Consider the following 22,038-nt stretch of genomic DNA (forward strand, 5'->3'; position numbering starts at 1 on the left):
ATTGAACATGGATTAAGTATTTGGATCTCAGTTTAATCTGATTTTTTTCAGGGTGATAACTATAAAACTGAACAAGAGAATAAAAGTTAGGGCTCACTAGTCATCTCTGGAATGATCGTTTGACAAAGGTTTTGGATGAATCTGTATTAGTTAATTTTAATTCCGCTTTATGTTAGTTCATAAAGTGCTTCCACCTTTGTAAGTACTGCCTAGTGTCACGATCATCCACCAGGAAGGAGCATTATCCCTCTTTTACCAATTTTACAGAAAATGGGTTCAGAGAGGGTAAGAGGTTTTCTGGTTCTTCATTCTAGACATTATTTTATTACATCTAACAACTAGAGAAGTATGAAAAGTAAATTTTCGTGTTCCCGTGTGCTTAGCAGCAGAAGAATCTTTTATAAAAGCTTAGTGGGGGAACACGTTGACTCTCTATTAACCTGCAGCACATTTGCCTAGAATGGCCCGTCACTGCTTCACATTCTGCCACTCCTTTGTTGGCAGGGAATAGGTCATCCTCACAACTAAAAAGAAATTGTTATCACTGTTCTAAGTGTCTATTAATATTACAAATGCATATATCCTGTGAGCCGGCAGGTGCACACCTAGAAATTTAACTTAGAGCTATACTTGCTCACACATGCAAGGATGTGGTTCCAGTTTTTTCACAATAATACCAGAAACAGCTTAAATTTTTTTTTTTAACATTTATTTATTTTTGAGACAGAGAGAGACAGAGCATGAATGGGGGGAGGGCCAGAGAGAGAGGGAGACACAGAATCTGAAGCAGGCTCCAGGCTCTGAGCTGTCAGCACAGAGCCTGATGCGGGGCTCGAACTCACGGACCGTGAGATCGTGACCTGAGCGAAGCCGGACGCTCAACCGACTGAGCCACCCAGGCGCCCCCAGAAACAGCTTAATACTAGAACTTAAGCTGCCGTACGGTGGGATATTTTGCTGCTGTCATAAGGAATAAGGCAACTCTCTGTCTACTGAGCGAACAGACTCCAAGTTATGTTGTTATTGAGGAAGGCAAGGTGCTGGACACTGTTGTTCCTGTGTATAACCTTCTATGCTTGTGTTAAAAAGGAAGGGGGCAAGTGGGCGCCTGGCCGGCTCGGTTGGAGGAGCGCGTGACTCTTGATCTTCAGGCCCCACGTTGGGTGTGGAGATTTGCTTGAATAAAGAAACTTAAAAAAGGGGGGGGAGGGTAAGTATGTATTAAACATATTTGCTTGCTATGCATAAACTGGCTCAGGAAGATTAAAAAGCTAATAATACTTGCTGTGTGGGCAGGGACTTGGGTGGCTAGAGAACACGTGAGGCGAAGGGACTTGTCACTGAAGAGCGATTTGAATCAAGAAGCATGAGAATTACCTATTAAAAAAACCCCAAAAACCCACACCAAGGTTTTTGGGAATTTGAGGTCCTCATACATACCTCTTTACTCTGATCTGTTTGCTCTCTTCCCCTTCCCAGAGGACCCACTTAATCATCCTTTCTCTTGTTCCCCGAGTTTTCTGGCACCACCAGATGAAGTTACTTAAAAAACATTCTTTTTTTTTTTTCTTAACGTTTATTTATTTTTGAGACAGAGAGAGACAGAGCATGAACAGGGGAGGGGCAGAGAGAGAGGGAGACACAGAATCTGAAACAGGCTGCAGGTTCTGAGCGGTCAGCACAGAGCCCGACGCGGGGCTCGAACTCACGGACCGCGAGATCATGACCCGAGCCGAAGTCGGACGCTTAACCGACCAAGCCACCCAGGCGCCCCTAAAAAACATTCTTAACACCTATTTTCTTATTTGCATTCAGATTGTATTAAGTTTGTTGATTGAATAAGTGCTTTCTCTGTTTGAATACATTTTGCACAAGCCATAGTTTATGATTTTAGGGTGGAAGAGAATTATGGGCACGAGATGGGAAATTCAAACAGCACAAACAAGTGCACAGTGAAGTTTTTTCTCTCTCTTGACCTGAGAGTCCTCTAGGCCCACAGTCCCCCTGCTGAGGCTGCCACTATTACCACTTTGTTGTTGTGGTCACCGCTTTTATGTGCATACTTCTAATAATATTGTTTTGCCTATCAAACATAAACGTGCATCCACGTATCCCCATGCTTACACAGTGTTAACCATTCTGTACACACTGTTTCCCATCTCCTGTTTTCAGTTAGCAGCACATCTTAGTATAGGGTTACATTTAGTTTAGCACATTCTTCTCAGTAACTGCATAGGATTCCCCTGTATATACTATTATATATGTTTAATTTATTTAATCAGCCCCTTCTTGATGGGCGGTCCCAGGCAGTCTGTAGCTGTAGTCTGCCGCTACCACAAATGATGCCACAATGAATATCCTTGTATCTGTGGGATAAATTCTTAGAAATACAAGTGCTACATCAGAAGGTACTGCTAGATGGTTCCAAATTGCTCTCTGTAGATGCCATAGTACTTCTTCAGGATGGAAGATCATCCAGGCTTTGAAAAGGTTTTGAGCTGCCACAACCTGTAGTCTGAGATAAAGTGCCAGGTGGAGGGAGGACGAGCTTGTGCACACTACTGGTGGGCTAAAGTTTTTCCTTTACCGCTGCAGCTCGTTAAGACCTGGTGAAGAACTACAGTGTGCATTCAAGTCATCAAAAAAATAAAAAAAAATCTTTTTAATGTTTATTTTTGACAGAGAGAGAGAAACATAGTATGAGTAGGGGAGGGACAGAGAATGAGGGAGACAGAATCTGAAGCAGGCTCCAGGCTCTGCGCTGTCAGCACAGAGCCCGACGCGGGGCTTGAACTCACAGACCACGAGATCATGACTTGAGCCGAAGTTGGACGCTCAACCGACTGAGCCACCCAGGCGCCCCTAAAAAATTTTTTTTTAATGTTTGTTTATTCTTGAGAAAGATAGAGACAGAGCATGAGTGGGAGAGGGGCAGAGAGAGACAGAGAGAGAGGGAGACACAAAATCTGATGCAGTTTCCAGGCTCTGAGCTATCGGCACAGAGCCTGACATGGGGCTCGGACCCACGAACCGTGAGATCATGACCTGAGCCTACTGAGCCACCCAGGCACCCCTTCAAGTCATTTAATGTAGCCATCAGAAGCTTGGTAAGACAAAGGTGATGTGGGTGTGTCAGGTGCTGTTGAGCAGCCCCTGGTGACAACTGTACTGTCCTTACTTACTTTTGCTTTTTTTTCTAGGACCTTAGCCTCCTGAGACATTTTGGATTCATAGCCCTCAGGGGTTGACCCGGCCAGAGTTCATCATGTCAAAGCTAAAAAGCTCAGAGTCCGTCAGGGTGGTGGTTCGCTGTCGGCCCATGAATGGCAAGGAAAAGGCGGCTTCATATGATAAGGTGGTGGATGTGGACGTGAAGCTGGGGCAGGTATCAGTGAAGAACCCCAAAGGAGTGGCCCACGAAATGCCCAAGACCTTCACCTTCGACGCAGTCTATGACTGGAATGCCAAGCAGTTTGAACTCTATGATGAGACGTTCCGACCACTCGTGGACTCTGTCCTGCAGGGTTTCAATGGGACGATTTTTGCCTATGGACAAACCGGGACTGGGAAAACATACACGATGGAAGGAGTCCGTGGTGACCCTGAGAAAAGAGGGGTCATCCCTAACTCCTTTGATCATATCTTCACCCATATCTCTCGATCTCAGAATCAACAGTACCTGGTCCGGGCTTCTTACCTGGAGATCTATCAGGAGGAGATCCGAGATCTGCTCTCAAAGGATCAGACCAAAAGGCTTGAGCTCAAAGAGAGGCCTGACACTGGAGTGTATGTGAAAGACCTGTCTTCTTTCGTCACCAAGAGCGTGAAGGAAATAGAGCACGTGATGAATGTGGGGAACCAGAACCGCTCTGTCGGTGCTACCAACATGAACGAGCACAGTTCACGCTCTCATGCAATTTTTGTCATCACCATTGAATGCAGCGAAGTGGGCCTTGATGGAGAAAACCATATCCGTGTAGGGAAATTGAACCTTGTGGATCTTGCTGGCAGCGAACGGCAAGCCAAGACTGGTGCACAAGGAGAAAGATTGAAGGAAGCGACCAAGATCAACCTGTCCCTTTCAGCCTTAGGTAATGTCATCTCTGCCCTGGTAGACGGCAAGAGCACTCACATTCCGTATCGGGACTCAAAGCTTACCAGGCTCCTCCAAGATTCTCTTGGTGGCAATGCTAAAACTGTAATGGTGGCCAACGTGGGACCTGCCTCGTACAACGTAGAAGAGACTCTGACCACTCTGAGATACGCCAACCGTGCCAAAAACATTAAGAACAAGCCAAGGGTCAACGAGGACCCTAAAGATGCCCTCCTTCGAGAATTCCAGGAAGAGATTGCTCGGCTCAAGGCCCAGCTGGAAAAACGGTCCATTGGCAGAAGGAAGAGGCGAGAGAAGCGGAGGGAAGGTGGTGGCAGTGGTGGGGGTGGGGAAGAGGAGGAGGAGGAGGGAGAAGAGGGTGAGGAGGAAGGGGATGATAAGGATGATTACTGGCGGGAACAGCAAGAAAAACTGGAGATTGAGAAGCGGGCCATTGTAGAGGACCACAGCTTGGTTGCAGAGGAGAAGATGAGGCTGCTGAAGGAGAAGGAGAAAAAAATGGAGGACCTGCGACGGGAGAAGGATGCGGCTGAGATGCTGGGCGCCAAAATCAAGGTACTGGACCCTCCCTGAGGCCCTTTCCTCTTTCAGTGTGTTCTGTTTTCGCCAAAAAAATGAGATGAGGGATGATGTCCCTTTCAGTTTTACGTTCCCAACAGCTTCCGGTGTCCGGTGTCCAGTAAGGATTTGTGGAACTGAAATAAAAACAATTTCTTCAAATTTAAAACACGAAATATTGAATGCATAGGAAGAATAATTTTTATATATGTGCAGGGTATAGAAACCAGCAATAAAACCGACGCCCATGCCCCCCTCCCCGCCCCGCAGTGTGAGAAATAGAACATAACCTGAATCTTTACGAGTTCTTCGTGTCCCCCTCCCCCAGAGGTAAGCATTGTCTTAGGTTTGGTGTTTATTATTTCCTTACTTTTCTTTATAGTTTTCCCATTTATGTATATATGTCTAAAAAAATAGTTTCGGTTTCACATAATTTTTTACCTTTATATGAATGGAATCTCACGGCTGCAATTTGCTTTTACTTGCTCAGCCTTACGTAATGAGATTTGTCCATATTGATGCCTGGAGCTGTGATTCATTCATTATTACCGCTCTGAGAATCATGTGGTATTCCATTCTCCTGATAGTGGGTTGTTTCCATTTTTTGCCACAAATGTTTTTGTACTTGGCTCCAGGAGAACGTGTATGAGCAAGAATTTCTTATCTGGCGCCATTAGGTCCTTGGGTATGTGCAGTCCTAATTTTACTAGATAATCACAAATTGTTCTCGGAGGTGGCCATGTGAATTGAAGCTTCTGCCAGCACATTATGAGCTTTGGTTGTGCCTCATCCTTACTGGCACTTGTGACTCTCCGACTTTTAATTTTTGTATGTCTGGTGTATATAAAATGGTATCTCATTGTGGCTTTAATATGCAGTGACCTTGTGACACAAGATACAGAACAGTTCCTTATGCCCTTGTAGTCAGCCCCTTCCCTCAACCTCCAACCTCTGTGAGTCACTGGCCAAGTAGCATTCTAGAACGCGGGGACTCCTGTGCATTTTCTTTCTGGTGCCAATGGGCTGGACTCTGGGCTGCCACGGGGCTTTAATGGCAGAGGAGGGGACAGAGCTAACCCTGGCAATCTGACGACCATTGCCTGACCACAAGCCAGAACTGCTCTGAGGTGTTGGGTTCTTTCTTAGTGAATTCACGCAAAATCTGGTTTCAACTCTCAAATGTTTATTAATTTAAAAATGACAGTGACCTCTTCCTCTCCTCTCCTTTCCCCATCGCTATATGAAGCCATGCTTTATCTGTGGCTTCACAGTAGCCATTTCACAGAGCTGGGTTCTGTTTTACTTCAGAAGCAGGGGTCTTTTCTAGAGCTTTCAAGACCTGATATGAACATGGAGTCCTATACAACACAAATAGAAGGTCACCTTGTCCTGTGGGTTCCTTCACTACAAATGCCACTTCATGCCTCTTCACTCCTGCACTTGAAGTGTTAACAGGGTGTGCCCGTGTTTGGTTTGCATGCTGGGTTTTAGGATCACATCTATTAACCAAGCCAGGAACACCTAGATGCTCTAAGCAACTTGGGTTATTTGGGCGACTCTCAGAGGCCAAGTGTGGCAAGACTCAATATAACCTCAAGGTCACATTGTGTTTATGGCAGAATGGTATTACTTCTGTCTCTTGAGATCTCTAGATGCTGTAAAATCATAGGACAAAAGTACTTTAGAGCTGGAAGGAGTGTGTGTGTGTGTGGGGGGGGGGCAAGGGGATGGTTGATAATCCAGTCCAGTCACTTCCAAACAGGCTCAAGGGCTCACTGAAAGATGGCTGTCATTAATGTTCATAAGTTTCTTTAAAACAAGGTTGTGGAGTTTGTGGATTCCATGCTTTTCAGGAGCAAATCATTCCCATGGCTTCAGGTACCATCTAAATGCTCAGGGTGTCCTATCTGTATAGCCAGCCCAGAGCTGTCTAACATCCAAGCCTAATGTCTCTGCCTACTGGACATTTCCGGAGATGCCCACGGCCACCCAGAGCCTATTCCTGCCTACCTTTTCTCAGTCAAGCCAGAGCCCTAGGAGTTGTCCCTGCTGGCTGTCCCTCGTTCTCCCTTAAGGCCCAGTCAGTCCCAAGGCCTCTGAGTCCTGTGCCATCAGCTCTCTTGGACCCATCATCCTCTTTGTTCTCTCCCACCACTGCTGCCCTAGCCCAGGCCTGGATCCTCAAAACAGCCTCCTGTTCTGGTCTCCCTCCACCAGGTCTGTCCTTTTCCAGTCACCCTTCCTGTGGTAGGGGAAGAATGTTTCTAAAACACAAATCTGACTGTGTAACGTTATGCTTAAAGAACAGTCAGTATGATTTGTGTGCTTTGCAGGATCAAGTTTAGTCTTTGAGGTTTTTGAACTGACCCGTAGTTGCTTTGCCAACTTCACGTATCAGTACTCCCTACCCTACCCTCTCACACACATAACATTTTTGTTTTCTTAGCTAATTCCTATTTTTACCTCAGCGCTCTTGAGACAGGAAGCTTTTCTTGACTCCCTCCAAAAGCCTGAATTCTCTCTCTCCCATGTGCCTCTCCCATTATTATTGTGTTTTCCTCATGATGGCGTCTGACTCCATAGGGTAAGAGCCTGCTTACTTGTCCGCGGCTCTCAGTGAACTCTTTAGCCTTGTGATTTGTATTCAGTTGCATCCCCAGTACCTAGCACGTAGGAGGTACTCAATATGTTTTAGGTAGGGTCAATGCTTGGTCCATACAAGCCAAAAAAAAAAAAAAAAAAAAAAATTTTTTTTTTTCAAAGAAAGCTGAAATTCCTGTATGCCTGGGGAAGCTACATCTTCAGTGTTTCTAAGGTAAAGCTCCACAGCGGTGATAGTAAGGACACTGCCGAGCACAGTCTGTGTTCCCCCAGAGTTCACCCCTTTGGCTCAGTCCTGAGCTCGTTATGTTTTACAGGCTTCCCCAGGAGGAGATATGTTCTGAGGGAGATCAGTCACGAGATGGATTCTACTTTTTCTCTCACTCAGGCCATGGAGAGTAAGCTGCTTGTTGGAGGGAAAAATATAGTAGATCACACAAATGAACAGCAGAAAATCCTGGAGCAGAAACGGCAGGAAATCGCAGAGCAGGTGACTTTTCATTCCTTTTTGAGGAGAAGGGGGTGGGATACGGTGCATTAACGCTACAGAGAAAATGTCTCTTGTATTAGATTCTTCAGAAGGGGTGGAAACGAGGTGCTTAGCCCCTTCCTAGCGGGAGACTCTGATCTGGAGCCCCCCAGCTCTGTGTTCTTGTACAGACATTGTCTCTAGGCAAGCTGATGAATTTTGTGATGTTGCTCAGAAACGTCGAGAAAGAGAAATCCAGCAACAGATGGAAAGTCGAGATGAGGAGACCTTGGAACTTAAAGAGACATACAGCTCATTGCAGCAAGAGGTGGACATCAAGACCAAAAAACTCAAGAAGGTATAAAGGAACGAGGCCGGGCAGAGGTGTCTTGAGACTTGGCGGTGGGGAGCGGGTAGGGAAGAACTCTGTTGTCTGGAGGGCTGCCCTCCTCACCGGCCTCTGGCCTCGCTTCCAGCTGTTCTCCAAGCTTCAGGCGGTGAAGGCAGAGATCCATGACCTCCAAGAAGAGCACATCAAGGAGCGTCAGGAGCTGGAGCAGACTCAGAATGAGCTCACCAGGGAGCTGAAACTCAAGTAAGTTCTGGGCCTTTCGTGGCACCCCCAGCCATTTGCCGGGTGGTTGCTTGTTCAGTACGAAACATGTCTCTGAGGACGGTGCCCCTGCCTACTTCTCTCTAGATCATCCCCTGCCACCTTGTCTGTTTTCTGTTTATTCTTGAGAAAGTCACTTTCTGTCTCTGAATCCCATCTGTTAAGTGAATGACTTCACCAGATGATCTCCAGGTTTCCTTCCACCCTACTTCTTGAAGCTTTTAAAGGCTCCAGCCTCTGTTGACAAGAAGGGATCTTTTATTAACTAGAATTTTCTGAATGGTATAATGAATACCCACCACCCAGATTCATCGATAAACAACCTTTTTTCATTTATCTTTTCATCGAAATATTCTAAAACCTCATGTAATGTTAACCTCATGTTATCTCACTCCTGCATACTTACATATATGATCACAATGCTATTTTAAATTTTTAAAAAAGTTATTTATTTATTTATTTTGAGAGAAACAGTGACAGCATGAGAGGGGCAGGGGCAAGAGAGAGGGAGAGAGAGAATCCCAAGCAGGCTCTGCACTGTCAGCACAGAGCCCACCATGGGGCTCAAACTCACAAAACCATGAGATCATGACCTGAACCGAAAGAGAGAGTCAGACGCTTAACCGACTGAGCCACCCAGGTGCCCCCACAATGCTATTTTTAAAAATGCTTTATTGAGATGTAATTTACATACCATACAGTTCACCTATTTAAAGTATACAAGTCCGGGGGCACCTGGGTGGCTCAGTCGGTTAAGCGTCTGACTTTGGCTCAGGTCATGAGCTTACCATTTGTGAGTTCGAGACCTGTGTCAGGCTCTGTGCTGACAGCTCAGAGCCTGGAGCCTGCTTCAGATTCTGTGTCTCCCTCTCTCTACCCCTCCCCCACTTGCATTCTGTCTGTCTCTCTCTCAAAAATAAATAAACATTAAAAAAAAATGTTTTTTTTTTAAATTTTTTTTTTTTTTCCAAGTTTATTTATTTTTGGGACAGAGAGAGACAGAGCATGAACGGGGGAGGGGCAGAGAGAGAGGGAGACACAGAATCGGAAACAGGCTCCAGGCTCCGAGCCATCAGCCCAGGGCCTGACGCGGGGCTCGAACCCACGGACCGCGAGATCGTGACCTGGTTGAAGTCGGACGCTTAACCGACTGCGCCACCCAGGCGCCCCAAAAAAAAATGTTTTTTAAAGTATACAAGTCGGGGTGCCTGGGTGGATCAGTTGGTTAAGCATCTGACTCTCGATCTTAGCTCAGATATTGGTCTCAGGGTTGTGAGTTCAAGCCCCATGTTGGGCTCTGTGCTGGACGCGAAGCCTACTTAAAAAAAAAAAAAAAAAAAAAAAAAAGTATATAAGTCTACAGGATTGTAAAACCATCATCACAGTCTGATTTCAGAACATTTTTGTGTCCCCCTTTCTCCCCAAGGAAACCCTGTATCAGCAGTCATTCCTTATTACCTGCCTCCCCCACCCTAGCCCTAAGTACCTACGCATCTACTATCTTATAAATTTGTCTATTCTGGACATTTCATATGAATGGAATCCTATAATATGTGGCCTTTTGTGACTGGTTTCTTTCACTTAACATGTTTTCAAGGATCATCCTTGAATGTAACATGTCAGGACTTCCTTCTTTTTTATGGCTGAATGGTAATGGATAGTATGAATATACACACATTTCATTTATCAGTTGATGGACATTTGGGCTCTTTCCCTTCTTTGGCTATTATGGATGCTGCTGCTGTGAACATTCATGGACAAGTTTTTGTATGGACATGTTTTCATCTCTGGGATATTTACCTAGGAGTGGAATTGTTTATGTCGTACAGTAACTCTGTGTTTAACTGTTGGAGGAACTGCCAGACTGTTTTGAATGGCTGCATCGTTTTATATTTCTACCACCAATTTCTCCACATCCTTGTTGACACTTGTCACTGTCTGTCTTTCTGAGTGTAGCCATCCTAATGGGTGTGAAGTAGTATCTCTCTGTGATTTTGATTTGCATTTCTGTAATGACTAACCATGTAGAACATCTTTTCATGTGCTGTCTAGCCATTTGCATACCTTCTTTGGAGAAAAGCCTGTTCAAATCCTTCACCCATGTTAAAATTGGGTTATTTATTGGGTCTTTTTATTATTGAGCTACAAGAGTTCTTTATATATGCTGGCAAAAGTCCCTTATCAGATACGTGGTTTGCAGGTATTTTCGCCCATTCTGTGGGTTGCCTTTTCATTTTCTTTATGGTATTTTGTTTGCGGCACAAAAGACTCATCATGAGGTAGTCCAATCTATCTGTGTTTTCTTTTGTCGCTTTAACTTTTGGTATTGTGTCTACATTTTCCTATTTTGGACATTGTGTATAAATTTATAATGGAATAAGGTGGCCATTTGTTGTTGTTCTTGTTTTTTTAATTTTTTTTTAATTTTTTTAAGATTTATTTATTTTTGAGAGATGGAGTGTGAGCTGGGGAGGGGCAGAGAGAGAGAGAGACACAGAATCTGAAGCAGGCTCCAGGCTCTGAGCTGTCAGCACAGAGCCCGACGTGAGGCTTGAACTCACAAGCCGCGAGATCATGACCTGAGCTAAAGTCAGACGCTTAACTGGCTGAGCCAACCAGGCACCTCATGTTGTTGTTGTTGTTCTTGTTGTTGTTGTTGTCGTCATCGTTGTTGTTTTTTAATGTTTATTTATCTTTGAGAGGGGGGAGGGGGAGACACAATGTGAATAGGGGAGGGGCAGAAAGAGAGGGAGACACAGAATCCAAAGCAGGCTCTAGGCTCTGAGCTGTCAGCACAGAGCTGGATGCAGGGCTCAAACTCGAGAACCATGAGATCATGACCTGAGCCAAAGTCGGATGCTTAACCGACTGAGCCACCCAGGTGCCCCACATGTTGTTGTTTTTTTAATGTGGCCATTTGTGGCTGGCTTCTTTCACTTGGTATAGTGTTTTTAAGGATCATACGTGTTCTAGCACATACCAACATTTCATTCTTTTTTATGGTTGAATAATATTGTATGAATATATCACATTTTAGTTTTTCATTCACCAGTTGATAGACCTTTGGACTGTTTCTGTCTTTTGGCTATTGGGAATACTACTGTTACGAACATTTGTGTACAAGTTTTATTGTGGACTTATGTTTTCAATTCTCTTGGGTCATCTTAGAGTCCTAAAGTCTTAGGTCTTACATTTAAGTCTATGATCCATTTTGAGTTAGTTTTTGTGTATAGTCTGAAGTAGGGTTCCAAGTGCATTCTTTTGCATGTGGATATCCAGTTGTCCCAGCACCATTTATATAATTTTTTTTTAAGTTTGTTTATTTATTTTGAGGGAGCATGAGCAGGGGAGGGGCAGAGAGAGAGGGAAAGAGAGAGAATCCCAAGCAGGCTCCACACTGCCAGCGCAGAGCCCGACTTGGGGCTTGAACTCACAAAACTGTGAGATCATGACCTGAGCTGAAACCAAGAGTTGGACACTTAACTGACGGAGCCACCCAGGTGCCCCTCTAGCACCATTTATTGAAAGGGTCTTCATTCAGCGTCTTTGAACCCTTGTTGAAAATCAGTTGATTTTCAAATGTAAGGGTTTATTTCTGAACTCTCAATATTGTTCCATTGATCTTTTTGTATGTCTTTATGCCAATACCATGCTGCCTTGATTACTGTAGCTTTGTAGTAAGTTGTCCTCCGACTTTGTTGTTCTTTTTCAAGATTGTTTTGGCTATTCAGGGTTTCTTGCATTTCCATATATATTTTAAGATCAGCTTGTCAATTTCTGTGAAAAAGCCAGCTGGGATTTTGATAGGGATTGTGTTGAATCTAGACATCCATTTAGAGAGTATTGTCATCTTAACAGTTAAGTCTTTTGATCCATGAATATGGGATGTCTTTTTATTTATTTAGATCTTCTTTACTTTCTCTGTTTAAATATAATTTTAATGTTTATTTGTTTTTGAGAGAGAGAGAGTTTGTATGTGTGTGAGCAAGGGAAGGGCAGAGAGAGAGGGGGGCAGAGGATCCGAAGCGAGCTCTGCTATGACATTAGAGAGCCCTATGTGGGGCTCGAACTCATGAACTGTGAGATCATGACCTGAGCCGAAGTCAAAGCTTAACCAACTGAGCCACCCAGGCGCCCCAAAAAGATAGTCTTTTTCTGTTAAGAATGTTTTGTACTTTTCAGTGCAAAAGTCTTTGTGCTTCTTTTTTTATTTTAATTTTTGTTTTAATCCTAATTTTTCTGTGAGAGAGAGAGACAGAGTGTGAGTAGGGAAGGAACAGAGAGAGAGGGAGACACAGAATCCAAAGCAGGCTCCAGGCTCTGAGCTGTCCGCACAGAGCCCTACCTGGGGCTCAAACTCACAAACCTTGAGTTCATGACCTGAGCCAAAGTCAGATGCTTAACTGACTGAGCCACCCAGGCCCCCCTGCACTTCTTTTGATAAATGTATACCAAAGTTTGTTTTTTTCTTTGTTATTGTATACGGAATTGTTTTCTTTAAAAACATTTTTTTAACATTTATTTATTTTTGAGAGACAGAGACAGAGCATGAGTGGGGGAAGGGCAGAGAGAGAGGGAGACAAAGAATCTGAGGCAGGCTCTAGGCTCCGAGTTTCGGCACAGAGCCTGATGGGGGGCTTGAACCCACAAACAGTGAGATCATGACCTTAGCTGAGCCACCCAGGCACCCAACCCCTGGGGTTTTTCTTTAAAGACCTCTTCAGAGGGATTCTTTTCATGACCAAGTTTTAAATTTGGAAGGAGCCCTTAAAATTAAGTGAGTCTGCCCTCTTTCTGGGTATGTACCCCTAGGAAAAAAAAATCAGAACAGGATATGTCAAACTATTAATAATAGCTACCTCTGGATGGTGAAATTATATGTAATTGTATTTTTCACATTTTCTACTGTAAATAGAAGCTTTAAAATCAGAAAAAAATACAATATATGTCACGAAAAACAATTTCTTACATGTGTCAAATAAGATGAATAGAAAATTTAATCTCTCTGAAATATTTTTTCCCTAGGGAAGCCATTTTCATTGTTATTTCTCTTATTTATATCTTTTGAATAAACAGTGAGTCAGCCTCTTTCTCAAGGTCAGTACCCTCCACCTCCACCTCAGTGGTGTTTGTTGTGTGTCTCTCCCAGTTAACACCCCTTTGGCATTGTTCTGTCCTGAGGTTTTGAAAGCCTGAATACAGAGATGTGGCAGGGGACAGTTATCACCATGGAGAGACACAACCCAGTGGGTTCCAGTTTCATTGTTTGCCATGTCCCCTGGCACTTCTGAGGCAAAGACTCTTCTCAGGAAGAGGTCTTTATTCTCAGTGCTCTAAGGGACTGAAATCCACTCAGTCTTGCTCTGTGTCCTAGTGATTGGAACGGAGAGCTTTCTAGCTTGGGCAACAACCCATGGGATTAGAAGAAGGCCGTTTAATTCCTAATCGGTTTTCCGTGTTTTGGAAGTTAATGTGCTGGGTTGGCAGTCCCAGTGGCCCTCTAGAAGACACTTCAGATAGCACACGTTCACTCCGATACGGCCCAGGCATGGTCACTTTTCTGCAGTCCTTTCACCTTCTCAAGCCGCTTCTCCTCGGGCAGAAGTGGCCTCCCTGTAGTCCTAGGGCAGCCCACTGTCGGGACCTGTCACAGCTAAGACGGCTGCACCATTACCTCACCAAGTGTCATTCATCTGTGTATGCCAGCTCTCTGTATGATGGTGGGCCCATCGTGCCTGCCCAGTAAATGTTTGCTGAGTGGCTTGACTCTCATCTAATGACCTCCTACACATGGGACCAGGTAGCCAGTACTCCATCTGCATTCTTTCTCTACCTGTGTTCACTCATGTATGTGTGTTCTTACAGGCATCTTATTATAGAAAACTTTATCCCCCTGGAAGAAAAAAGTAAAATTATGAATAGATCCTTCTTTGACGAAGAGGAAGACCATTGGAAATTACATCCTATAACCAGACTGGAGTAAGTCCCTACTGACTTTAAGGTGGGGAGGTGGGGAAGAATGTTGGCAAGCTGGCCTTGGCCCAAGGGGTTTGGTGAGAACACAGTGTGAATCATTTGAATTGGAACCAGCCGCATCTCCGACTCTGTGACTGCCAAAGTCCCCGAAGTAAAAGACGGCAGAGTGGTGTTAGGAATTGGGAGACTATCCCAGTGAACTCACACCCTTTCCCAAATTCCTGAATTTCCGCTTCCTGAGCTGTCAAGTGAAGTGTGCTAGGCCAGGTGAGGGGCAGTACCTAGGTGCCCTCTTGTGTGGCAGTCTGGTGGTGTGTTGGGGGGGATTTTCAGTCTGAGCCTGGGTCTTGCTGGAATCATAGGAGACTGTCTGCTGGGGACACGGGGGCGGGGAATATTGACAGCCATGTTTTACGCCTGCCACCTAAGAACTGGATGATGACTCACCCCTTCCAGCTTAAGAGATGCAGGACACTAAGCATTTGGATCGGAATGTGGCTCAAACAGAAAATAGCAGCAGCTCCTGCCCCGTTCGCCTGGCAGCCTTCAGTCCAGGGCTTCACTTGGTTCAGGTTCTGTCTAAATAGGCTCAGTGTCTTCTGAGAGTTGGTTCCACAGGATGATCCTGGGACTGTGGGACACACTCCAGCCAGGCTTTAACCACTGCAGTCCATTTCCAGGAACCAGCAGATGATGAAGCGGCCAGTCTCAGCTGTGGGATATAAGAGGCCATTGAGCCAACACGCAAGAATGTCCATGATGATTCGTCCAGAGGCCCGATACAGGGTGAGAAGATCATCCATGTGTTTCTCCCCTCTCTCTTTTCGAGGAGTTTAGATTTATGTAAACTCTTACGCACCATTCTGCAAAGTTACAGAGTTTGTATCCTGACTCTTTGCAGAGGTTTCTGAGGACATTTATATTAACATAACAATGATGCCAAATAGTAAAGCAATATACTAAATAAATAACAAGTAAAAAGAACAAATTATTATGAATAAAAAGGTAAAATCAAATGAGATTTAGAAAACTGGGACTAGGGAAGGAGGAGAGTACAAGCCCACTGTCCTAATGGCCGATAAACATCAACACTAAGCCTGCAAATGGTTCTGTGCGAATGCTGGAGGGAATGCAGGTGTGTAATGACTGGAGATGAGTTAAAGAACTTCTGGTACGTCCATTTAACGGAATGTGGCTCAGTCAGGTAGTCATTTCAAGTGACATAATTGAGGACTATTTAACGACCCAAACATATTTTACAATAATAATACTGTACGAGCTGCTATTTATAAGTGCTTGCTGTATGCCAGGCATGTACTCAGCGTTTTAGTGGTTTCTCTCATTGAACCCTCCCACCTCCTCTACGCAGCAAGTCCTGTGGATGAACCAGGAGACACAATGTATTGTTAAGCTGTAAAACAATTGGTGCTAGAGGTTTACATATGAATCAAACCAGCTGCAAAATATATCAAAATGTGAACTGATTACCTCTGGTTAATGGAAGTGCACTCAATTTAAATTGCCTTCTTTTTGCTTATCTGTATTTTAAAGTTTATTTATTTTGAGAGAGAGAGAGAGAGAGAGAACAAGTATGTGTGTGTGCGCGCACGCACACACATATACACACACATACACACACACACGTGAGCAGGGGGAGGCACAGAGAGAGAGGAGAGAGAGAAAATCCCAAGCAGGCGCTATGTGGGCCTTTATCTCACGAAACGTGAGATCAGGACCCGAGCCAAAATCAAGAGTCGGCTGCTTAACCGACTGAGCCACCCAGGCGCCCTTGCTTATCTGTATTTTATATTGGTGGGGAACCTGTATTATTTTTTTTTAATGAAAGATTTTCACTTGAGAACTTTAAACTGTTTTTGAGTCCCTTGGCCGCCAGAGCAAAACAGATGGGAATTAATTAGTTCATCAGGTGCTGTTTCTCCTGGCATCGAGTTATTTAAAATAAAGGAAGCAAAAGCAGAAAAGATACATCAGGTGGGGTTTTCTATAGTGGAAGGTGAGTGATGTATCAGGTGGAATCCTCAGAAGCGTTTTTTTTTTTTTTTGTAGCAGTTTCAGAGGGTGTACACCTTGTCCATTATTTCATGTCTCAAAACAGCATGATTTCAAAGCCTACAAATCAAAACATGTGGGTTTCCAGGGGCTTAACCTGATCCAAAGGTAGAATTTAAAGCAGTGGCTCTCAGATGTTGTTAGCAATGGACCCACTCCATTAAGAGAGATTTTAAGCAGCATCTCCATATATAAAGTGGATTGAGGGAGCCACTCCATCTCCCCACCTTCTCCCTGCAGTGGCAACCTCCTGCCCCCTCTGGGGCTCTGGGGCTTGGACTCCACTGGGTAGGAGGACCTGGAGGAGGAGATGTGTACCATACGTGTTCTTCCCTCTACACACTCATCTCGGTGTGTGGGAGCCAGGGAAAGGCCCACCACAGGACATCAGCTGAGGGAATCCAGCCATAAGGCCAGTTATGAGGCAGGACCCAGTACGACTTTTGAAATGTGGTTATATATGCCACACAACTGCCACACACTCTCCATATATGTGCTCCAGGCCTGTCTCCTCCCCAAAAGGTTCATCAAAGCTGCTGTGGGTGGTGAGATGATCAGTGATTATGATCTTCTTTATATTTCCTTATATTTTCCCATTGTTTGCAGTAAATGGGTTCTACTCTTTTCCCTGATTATTCCCCTTAGGGTATAATATATGTTCATTGTTTAAAAAAATTCTTTTTTGAGGAACTAAAGGAAAGCCTAGAGAAGAAGATAAAAATCATCTGTACCATCACCAGGAAAAAAAGTTATAAAACTGTGTCTCTACAGGCTCTTGGTAGGCTCTGAGTAGCAAGAAATGTGCAGTTCTGTTTTTTGGAGGGGGGGGCGGTCTAGATTGCTTGCGCTGTGTCTGATCGGAAGCCAGCCTCACTGGTTATGGCTCTGTTTCTGCAGGCAGAAAACATCGTGCTGTTAGAGCTGGACATGCCCAGCCGGACCACCAGAGACTATGAGGGCCCCGCCATCGCTCCCAAAGTCCAGGCTGCCCTGGACGCAGCTCTGCAGGACGAAGATGAGATACAGGTGGATGCGTCATCCTTTGAAAGCACTACAAATAAGAAATCCAAGGCCAGGTGAGTGACTTTTGATGACCTGTGGTTAAACAGAACATGTTTGAACAAGGACAAACGAAGGCTGAGGTTTATCGTGGAAGGCTTCACAGAACACGCCAGAAAGTATTGCCATATTGCTCCTGTGTTTATTATTTGTTCCACAAATATTTATGGCTCAGGCATTATGCCAGGTGTTATGAATACCAGAATGCCCGATGTGCCCAGTTCCTGCCATAAGGATCGTGGGTTCTAGTGAAGCAGGGGGCAGTTCTTTGGTCCCCACCAGGTACTAGGCAGTTCTGAGTGCTTAAAAAAAAAATTCTCTTCATGATTTCCTGCAAAGACTTAAAAGGGAAATATTATCATCAATCCCATTTTACAGTTTAGAAAACGGAGTCTTAGAGAGTTTGAGAAAGTAGCCACATTCAAGGATGTAAGTACAAAGCCAAGGTTTAAACCTCGGTGTGTCTGAATCCACCCAGGCTCTGAACCTCAGTGCTGAATTGACTTCATTTAAATAACCTGTTGAATAACCAAGTACTTAATTTGATGCTAAATTAGAAATGCTACCTTATTAAATTTTGGATTAGAAGTTTAAGGAAAACAAATGGGTAAAAAAGCAAAAATGGAAGAAATTCTACCTGCACACTTAATATTTTTTACCAATTCGGAGAAGACAGTCAAGATCTGATTTAAATGGAAGAACAGTTTCTGAGAACCAGGTCCCTTCCCTGAGCTGTCACACCCTGGCCACTCACCGAGGGTCAGGCGCTGCCTGACAGTTGAAAGTATACCGGCTCTCAGGCCATTAAGAAAAGGCTCAGGGTCCTTGATGAGGTAAGACATCTGATCTGCGTCGAGGATAGAGGCAGGGACGTGAAATGTAAACATGTGCTTGACCTTTGCAGGCCCAAAAGCGGAAGGAAGTCGGGACCCTCCTCCTCTTCCTCAGGAACCCCCGCATCTCAGCTTTACCCACAGTCTCGAGGGCTGGTTCCAAAATAAAGCCAGTCCCTCCTCTCCCAGGGTGTAAATAGCATTTGCCTTCTGAGAGAAGAGACAAGCAAAAACCCGCCGAGAGGACTCAAGCCCAAACTCAGAACCGTGCCCCTGGGGAGAAGCTATGGCCTCTTTGCAGATGAACCACCTGAATCTGGTTGAAATGTGCTGGTCCTCATCTGGCACTCAGCAACTCTGGGAAACGCCCTTTAATTAGCATCTCAGAAATGCATGGGTAAGGTAAAGTGTGATAGTCCAAGTGGAAAGCAAGAGAATGACCAGTGACCTTGCTTCCCCTCTCCCTTGCCTTCTCCTCTCCCTTTGCTTAACCTCCCTTCCTCTCACCTCTCCTTTTCTAGCTTATTCTTTGTACTGAGCTCCTTTCTTAGTGAACATCAGGGCAGAATCGGGAGTCACCTGAGCAGGACCAAGTCTTTGGAGCCTCAGGATAAAATGACAGTGAGGTTGAAAAGTAAACGCCCTAGAACTCGAATAGGTGCTTGTTCCTGTGGGTGGAATGAGAATTCTCTTATGGATCCAAGCCCCCGATAGGCATGATCCGAGCACCTCAGTAAGAAGGGGATCTGTCGTTCAGGAACTGCTGAATAAGGAAACGTTTTCCAAGAATGTTGGAAGCAATAGAAATAACATTCCCTTTGCCTCCTTGGAGAGTTTAGGGAAAACAGCTTCTTAAAAACCTTAAAACCACGACCATCCTGTCAAAGACGTAAATCTGTAAGCTGATGCCACATCCATACACTATGTCACTTTACTCTTCATCTGTCACCATCTTTTCCCTTGCACGCATCCTCTGAGTGTCCCTGCCCAGGCCCATCCTCTGCCTCCAGAGCATGCTCAGCCGTGGGCCTGTTTTGTGGGAAAAGGGAGGTTGGCTCTGCTTTCTCTGGTGGGACAAGAGCTGGGGGAACGAGACATACAGTGGCACTTTTGAATTCCCCATTTTGTTCCATATTTGCTTAAGGGTGACCAGGCAGTGCAGAGACAGAGACGTGAGACTCGGGGCAGTGGGAGAGGAAGATATAACGGACGGGAGCAAAGGAGTCCTGCCTGCCTTCAGCAGAACACCTAGAACTGTGGCTCCCTGCAGCCAGAGCCCAAGGTGGGGGCCAGGAGTGGCGGCGCGATTGAATAGGCTCAGAGGAGAGAGTTAGGAATTCCCCTTTACATATACTAGTTTGGTCTGTAAGTTTTAGTTCTTTGTATTATTGAAATTCAAAGCTTCATTTTATGTTGGTCATTAGGTGAATGTTACTCATTTCTGCCCGCGCCCCTCCACCCCAGGGCGGCTCATAAGTGTGTGTGGGTGTGCAAGCACAGTGGTGCCTGTGTTCTTTGCGTGTGTCCATGTGTGTCTGTAAGAGAGAGACCAAGGACTTGTCCAGTTTTAGAAATACACTAATGTGCAGTTGTTGCCTTTGTCTGTATTAAAGGCCCATTGACTGACTAATCCAGGCTGGATGCGCTCCCATGTGAGCGTCTGAGTCCACGAGCCAAGCCTAAGGAGACAATAGGAGTCCCCAGGTTGGCCACCCTGGTGCACCTTGCTGGCACGGTGCCCCAGGAAAGTGGCGACTCAGGTGGGCCTTGAGTTCTATTTTAACTCTGCTGCTGAGTTCCCAGGGCACATTTCTGGATCAGAGCCTGTGGGAAAGAGGAGGTACCAAGTGCAATGTCTTAGCAGTCTACAAATGGAGATCTGGCATCTGGCAGCTTATCTCCTGTTTAGTTACCATTCTTTCTGAACCTGGGGCCCTTGTCAGCAATTCCCAGAGCATAATGGAGCCTTCCCTCATCTTTCTCGGGATCAAACCCTGCTTCCTATTTACTAAGATTTACCTGTTTGAGTAGGAACCAAATGATGAGGTGGATAGTCTAAGATGGTTGTCTGCCAGTTACACCTGTCTCTTGCACCACATTCCCTCACAGCTAGTCTGAATTCCATAGGCAGAAAATATTCATCTAGCAAATCTGAGACCTGAACACCGCAGTTAACACTGTACCTTAATACTGATGTCTCAAGGTGGTTGTTCTGAGCAAGGGTGGTTGAGTGACCGTGGGACTCTTCTAAGAAGGTGAAAGAAGAAAGGCAAGTTGACAGGCAGGATTATTAAAACAAGCTTGCCTTACACGCAGCTGTGTTCGTCTGGCAGCCTGTGAAAACAAAGTAGAACACCTGTGAGGAGGCGAAGCTGTCCCTCCCCAAGCAGTCTCCGGTGCTTTTCTTCTCTCCAAATGGATCCGATAAATATTTGAATAGAGCAGACAGGAGAGTGTCTTATTGCTACCAGGAAGCTGCTGCTTTGGGCTCTGAACTGAGCCAGCTGTGTAGAGGACCGACCTGGTTTTTGCGTCTGTAGTCATGCTAGAATGTTCCCAGCCATCTGAGGGTCTTCACGCCAGCAGCAGCTAGTGAAGTGTGGAAGCAAGTCTGAACAGGATCTAAGAAGATCATCTGGGAGAAGGAGTTTGAGACTGTGTGCGCAACCCCCATCCATCCCCCTTTTGCTCTGATCAATAGGAATGTATCTGGCTTCATATTTTCAAGTCCCATGTCTCCCAGGTCCCTGGATTCAGAGCCCACGGCCACAAATCATAGGCATGAAGCACTTTCTTGAGACTCTGACCTAATGTTGGATTGTTCCCCGTCGAATGCCTGCATGCTGCTTGAATTGTACCACCCACACCTCCATGACCAAGGGCGTCAGAGAGTTCTGCAGTTCAGGCCTGGGCCACTCTCTGCTTTTCCTGTCTGACTCTTGTAAGTCCTCCCTCACTGAATGTAGAATTGTCGCCAAGTTTTTGAGAAGTGTCGATTCCCTGTGAACATGGGATATCAGTTCTGCCTCACGTTTCCCACTCAGGGTCGAGGCTCGCTGTAAACAACACCTTGGGCCATCGCAACACCATCAGTGGACAAAAATGGGGCTATTAATACACTCTAAAAGCCATAATCAAAATGCTCAGAAGGAACTGGATACGGACAGTGGGCCTGGCTATTGTCTACTGCGCAAGGTTTTGCCTGGCACTGTTTGGAAATCTGCCACCTTTCTCCCAGCCCTTGTTTTCTTGAATGAAATGCTTTTGAGATTATTTATGAAAAGAGTGATCCTGGAGCAGGCAGGAGGCAGTGGGCTTTATGGCTCTTTGGAGTTGCTATTGATCTTGACCTTCTCTTTGGCTACCTTTAGACAAAGAATATGCCAATACTTGGGGCTCTAAGTTTTACAATTGATATTTATTTGTATCATCTCTTTGTCTAGGAATGTAAAAGTGATTCTAAACTAAGATGTGTAATAAAAATCAATCAGATTTATTGTACCTACAAAAAGGTGTCCTCATAAATGACTAACGCTTTTGAAAATGACAAGCCCTTGGCTGACACACTGCCACTTTCTTTAAACATTTAAAATTTTCCGGTGAAAGGAGGGTGGGAGTGGAAAATAAAGATTGAGTTGGAATGCTGGCATTACAAAAAAAATAGCAACAGGTAAAGGGACATAAAATGAAGAAAGAGCGACAGAGAAACGCCTCACATGGTTTTCCATGGAGGCTCCTGAGATAG

General features: G+C 45.0%; 1 protein-coding gene across 1 annotated transcript in view; it reads left to right on the plus strand.

Annotated features, from left to right (window-relative positions):
- The window catches only part of KIF3B (kinesin family member 3B), a 41,709-nt gene extending 19,905 nt beyond the window's left edge, over positions 1–21,804 (plus strand). The window contains exons 2-9 of the mRNA XM_086701954.1: positions 3,201–4,669; positions 7,662–7,763; positions 7,978–8,100; positions 8,219–8,337; positions 14,221–14,334; positions 15,012–15,117; positions 17,299–17,477; positions 18,365–21,804. Coding sequence (XP_086558080.1) covers positions 3,266–4,669; positions 7,662–7,763; positions 7,978–8,100; positions 8,219–8,337; positions 14,221–14,334; positions 15,012–15,117; positions 17,299–17,477; positions 18,365–18,461 — 2,244 coding nt within the window. The 5' untranslated portion in view covers positions 3,201–3,265 and the 3' untranslated portion in view covers positions 18,462–21,804. The remainder of the gene's footprint in view (positions 1–3,200; positions 4,670–7,661; positions 7,764–7,977; positions 8,101–8,218; positions 8,338–14,220; positions 14,335–15,011; positions 15,118–17,298; positions 17,478–18,364) is intronic.
- The last annotated feature ends 234 nt before the right edge of the window (positions 21,805–22,038 follow it).

Source organism: Puma concolor, chromosome A3, assembly GCF_028749965.1.
Source record: "Puma concolor isolate L17-30 chromosome A3, mPumCon1.1.hap2, whole genome shotgun sequence".
Classification (NCBI taxonomy): Eukaryota; Metazoa; Chordata; class Mammalia; order Carnivora; family Felidae; genus Puma; species Puma concolor.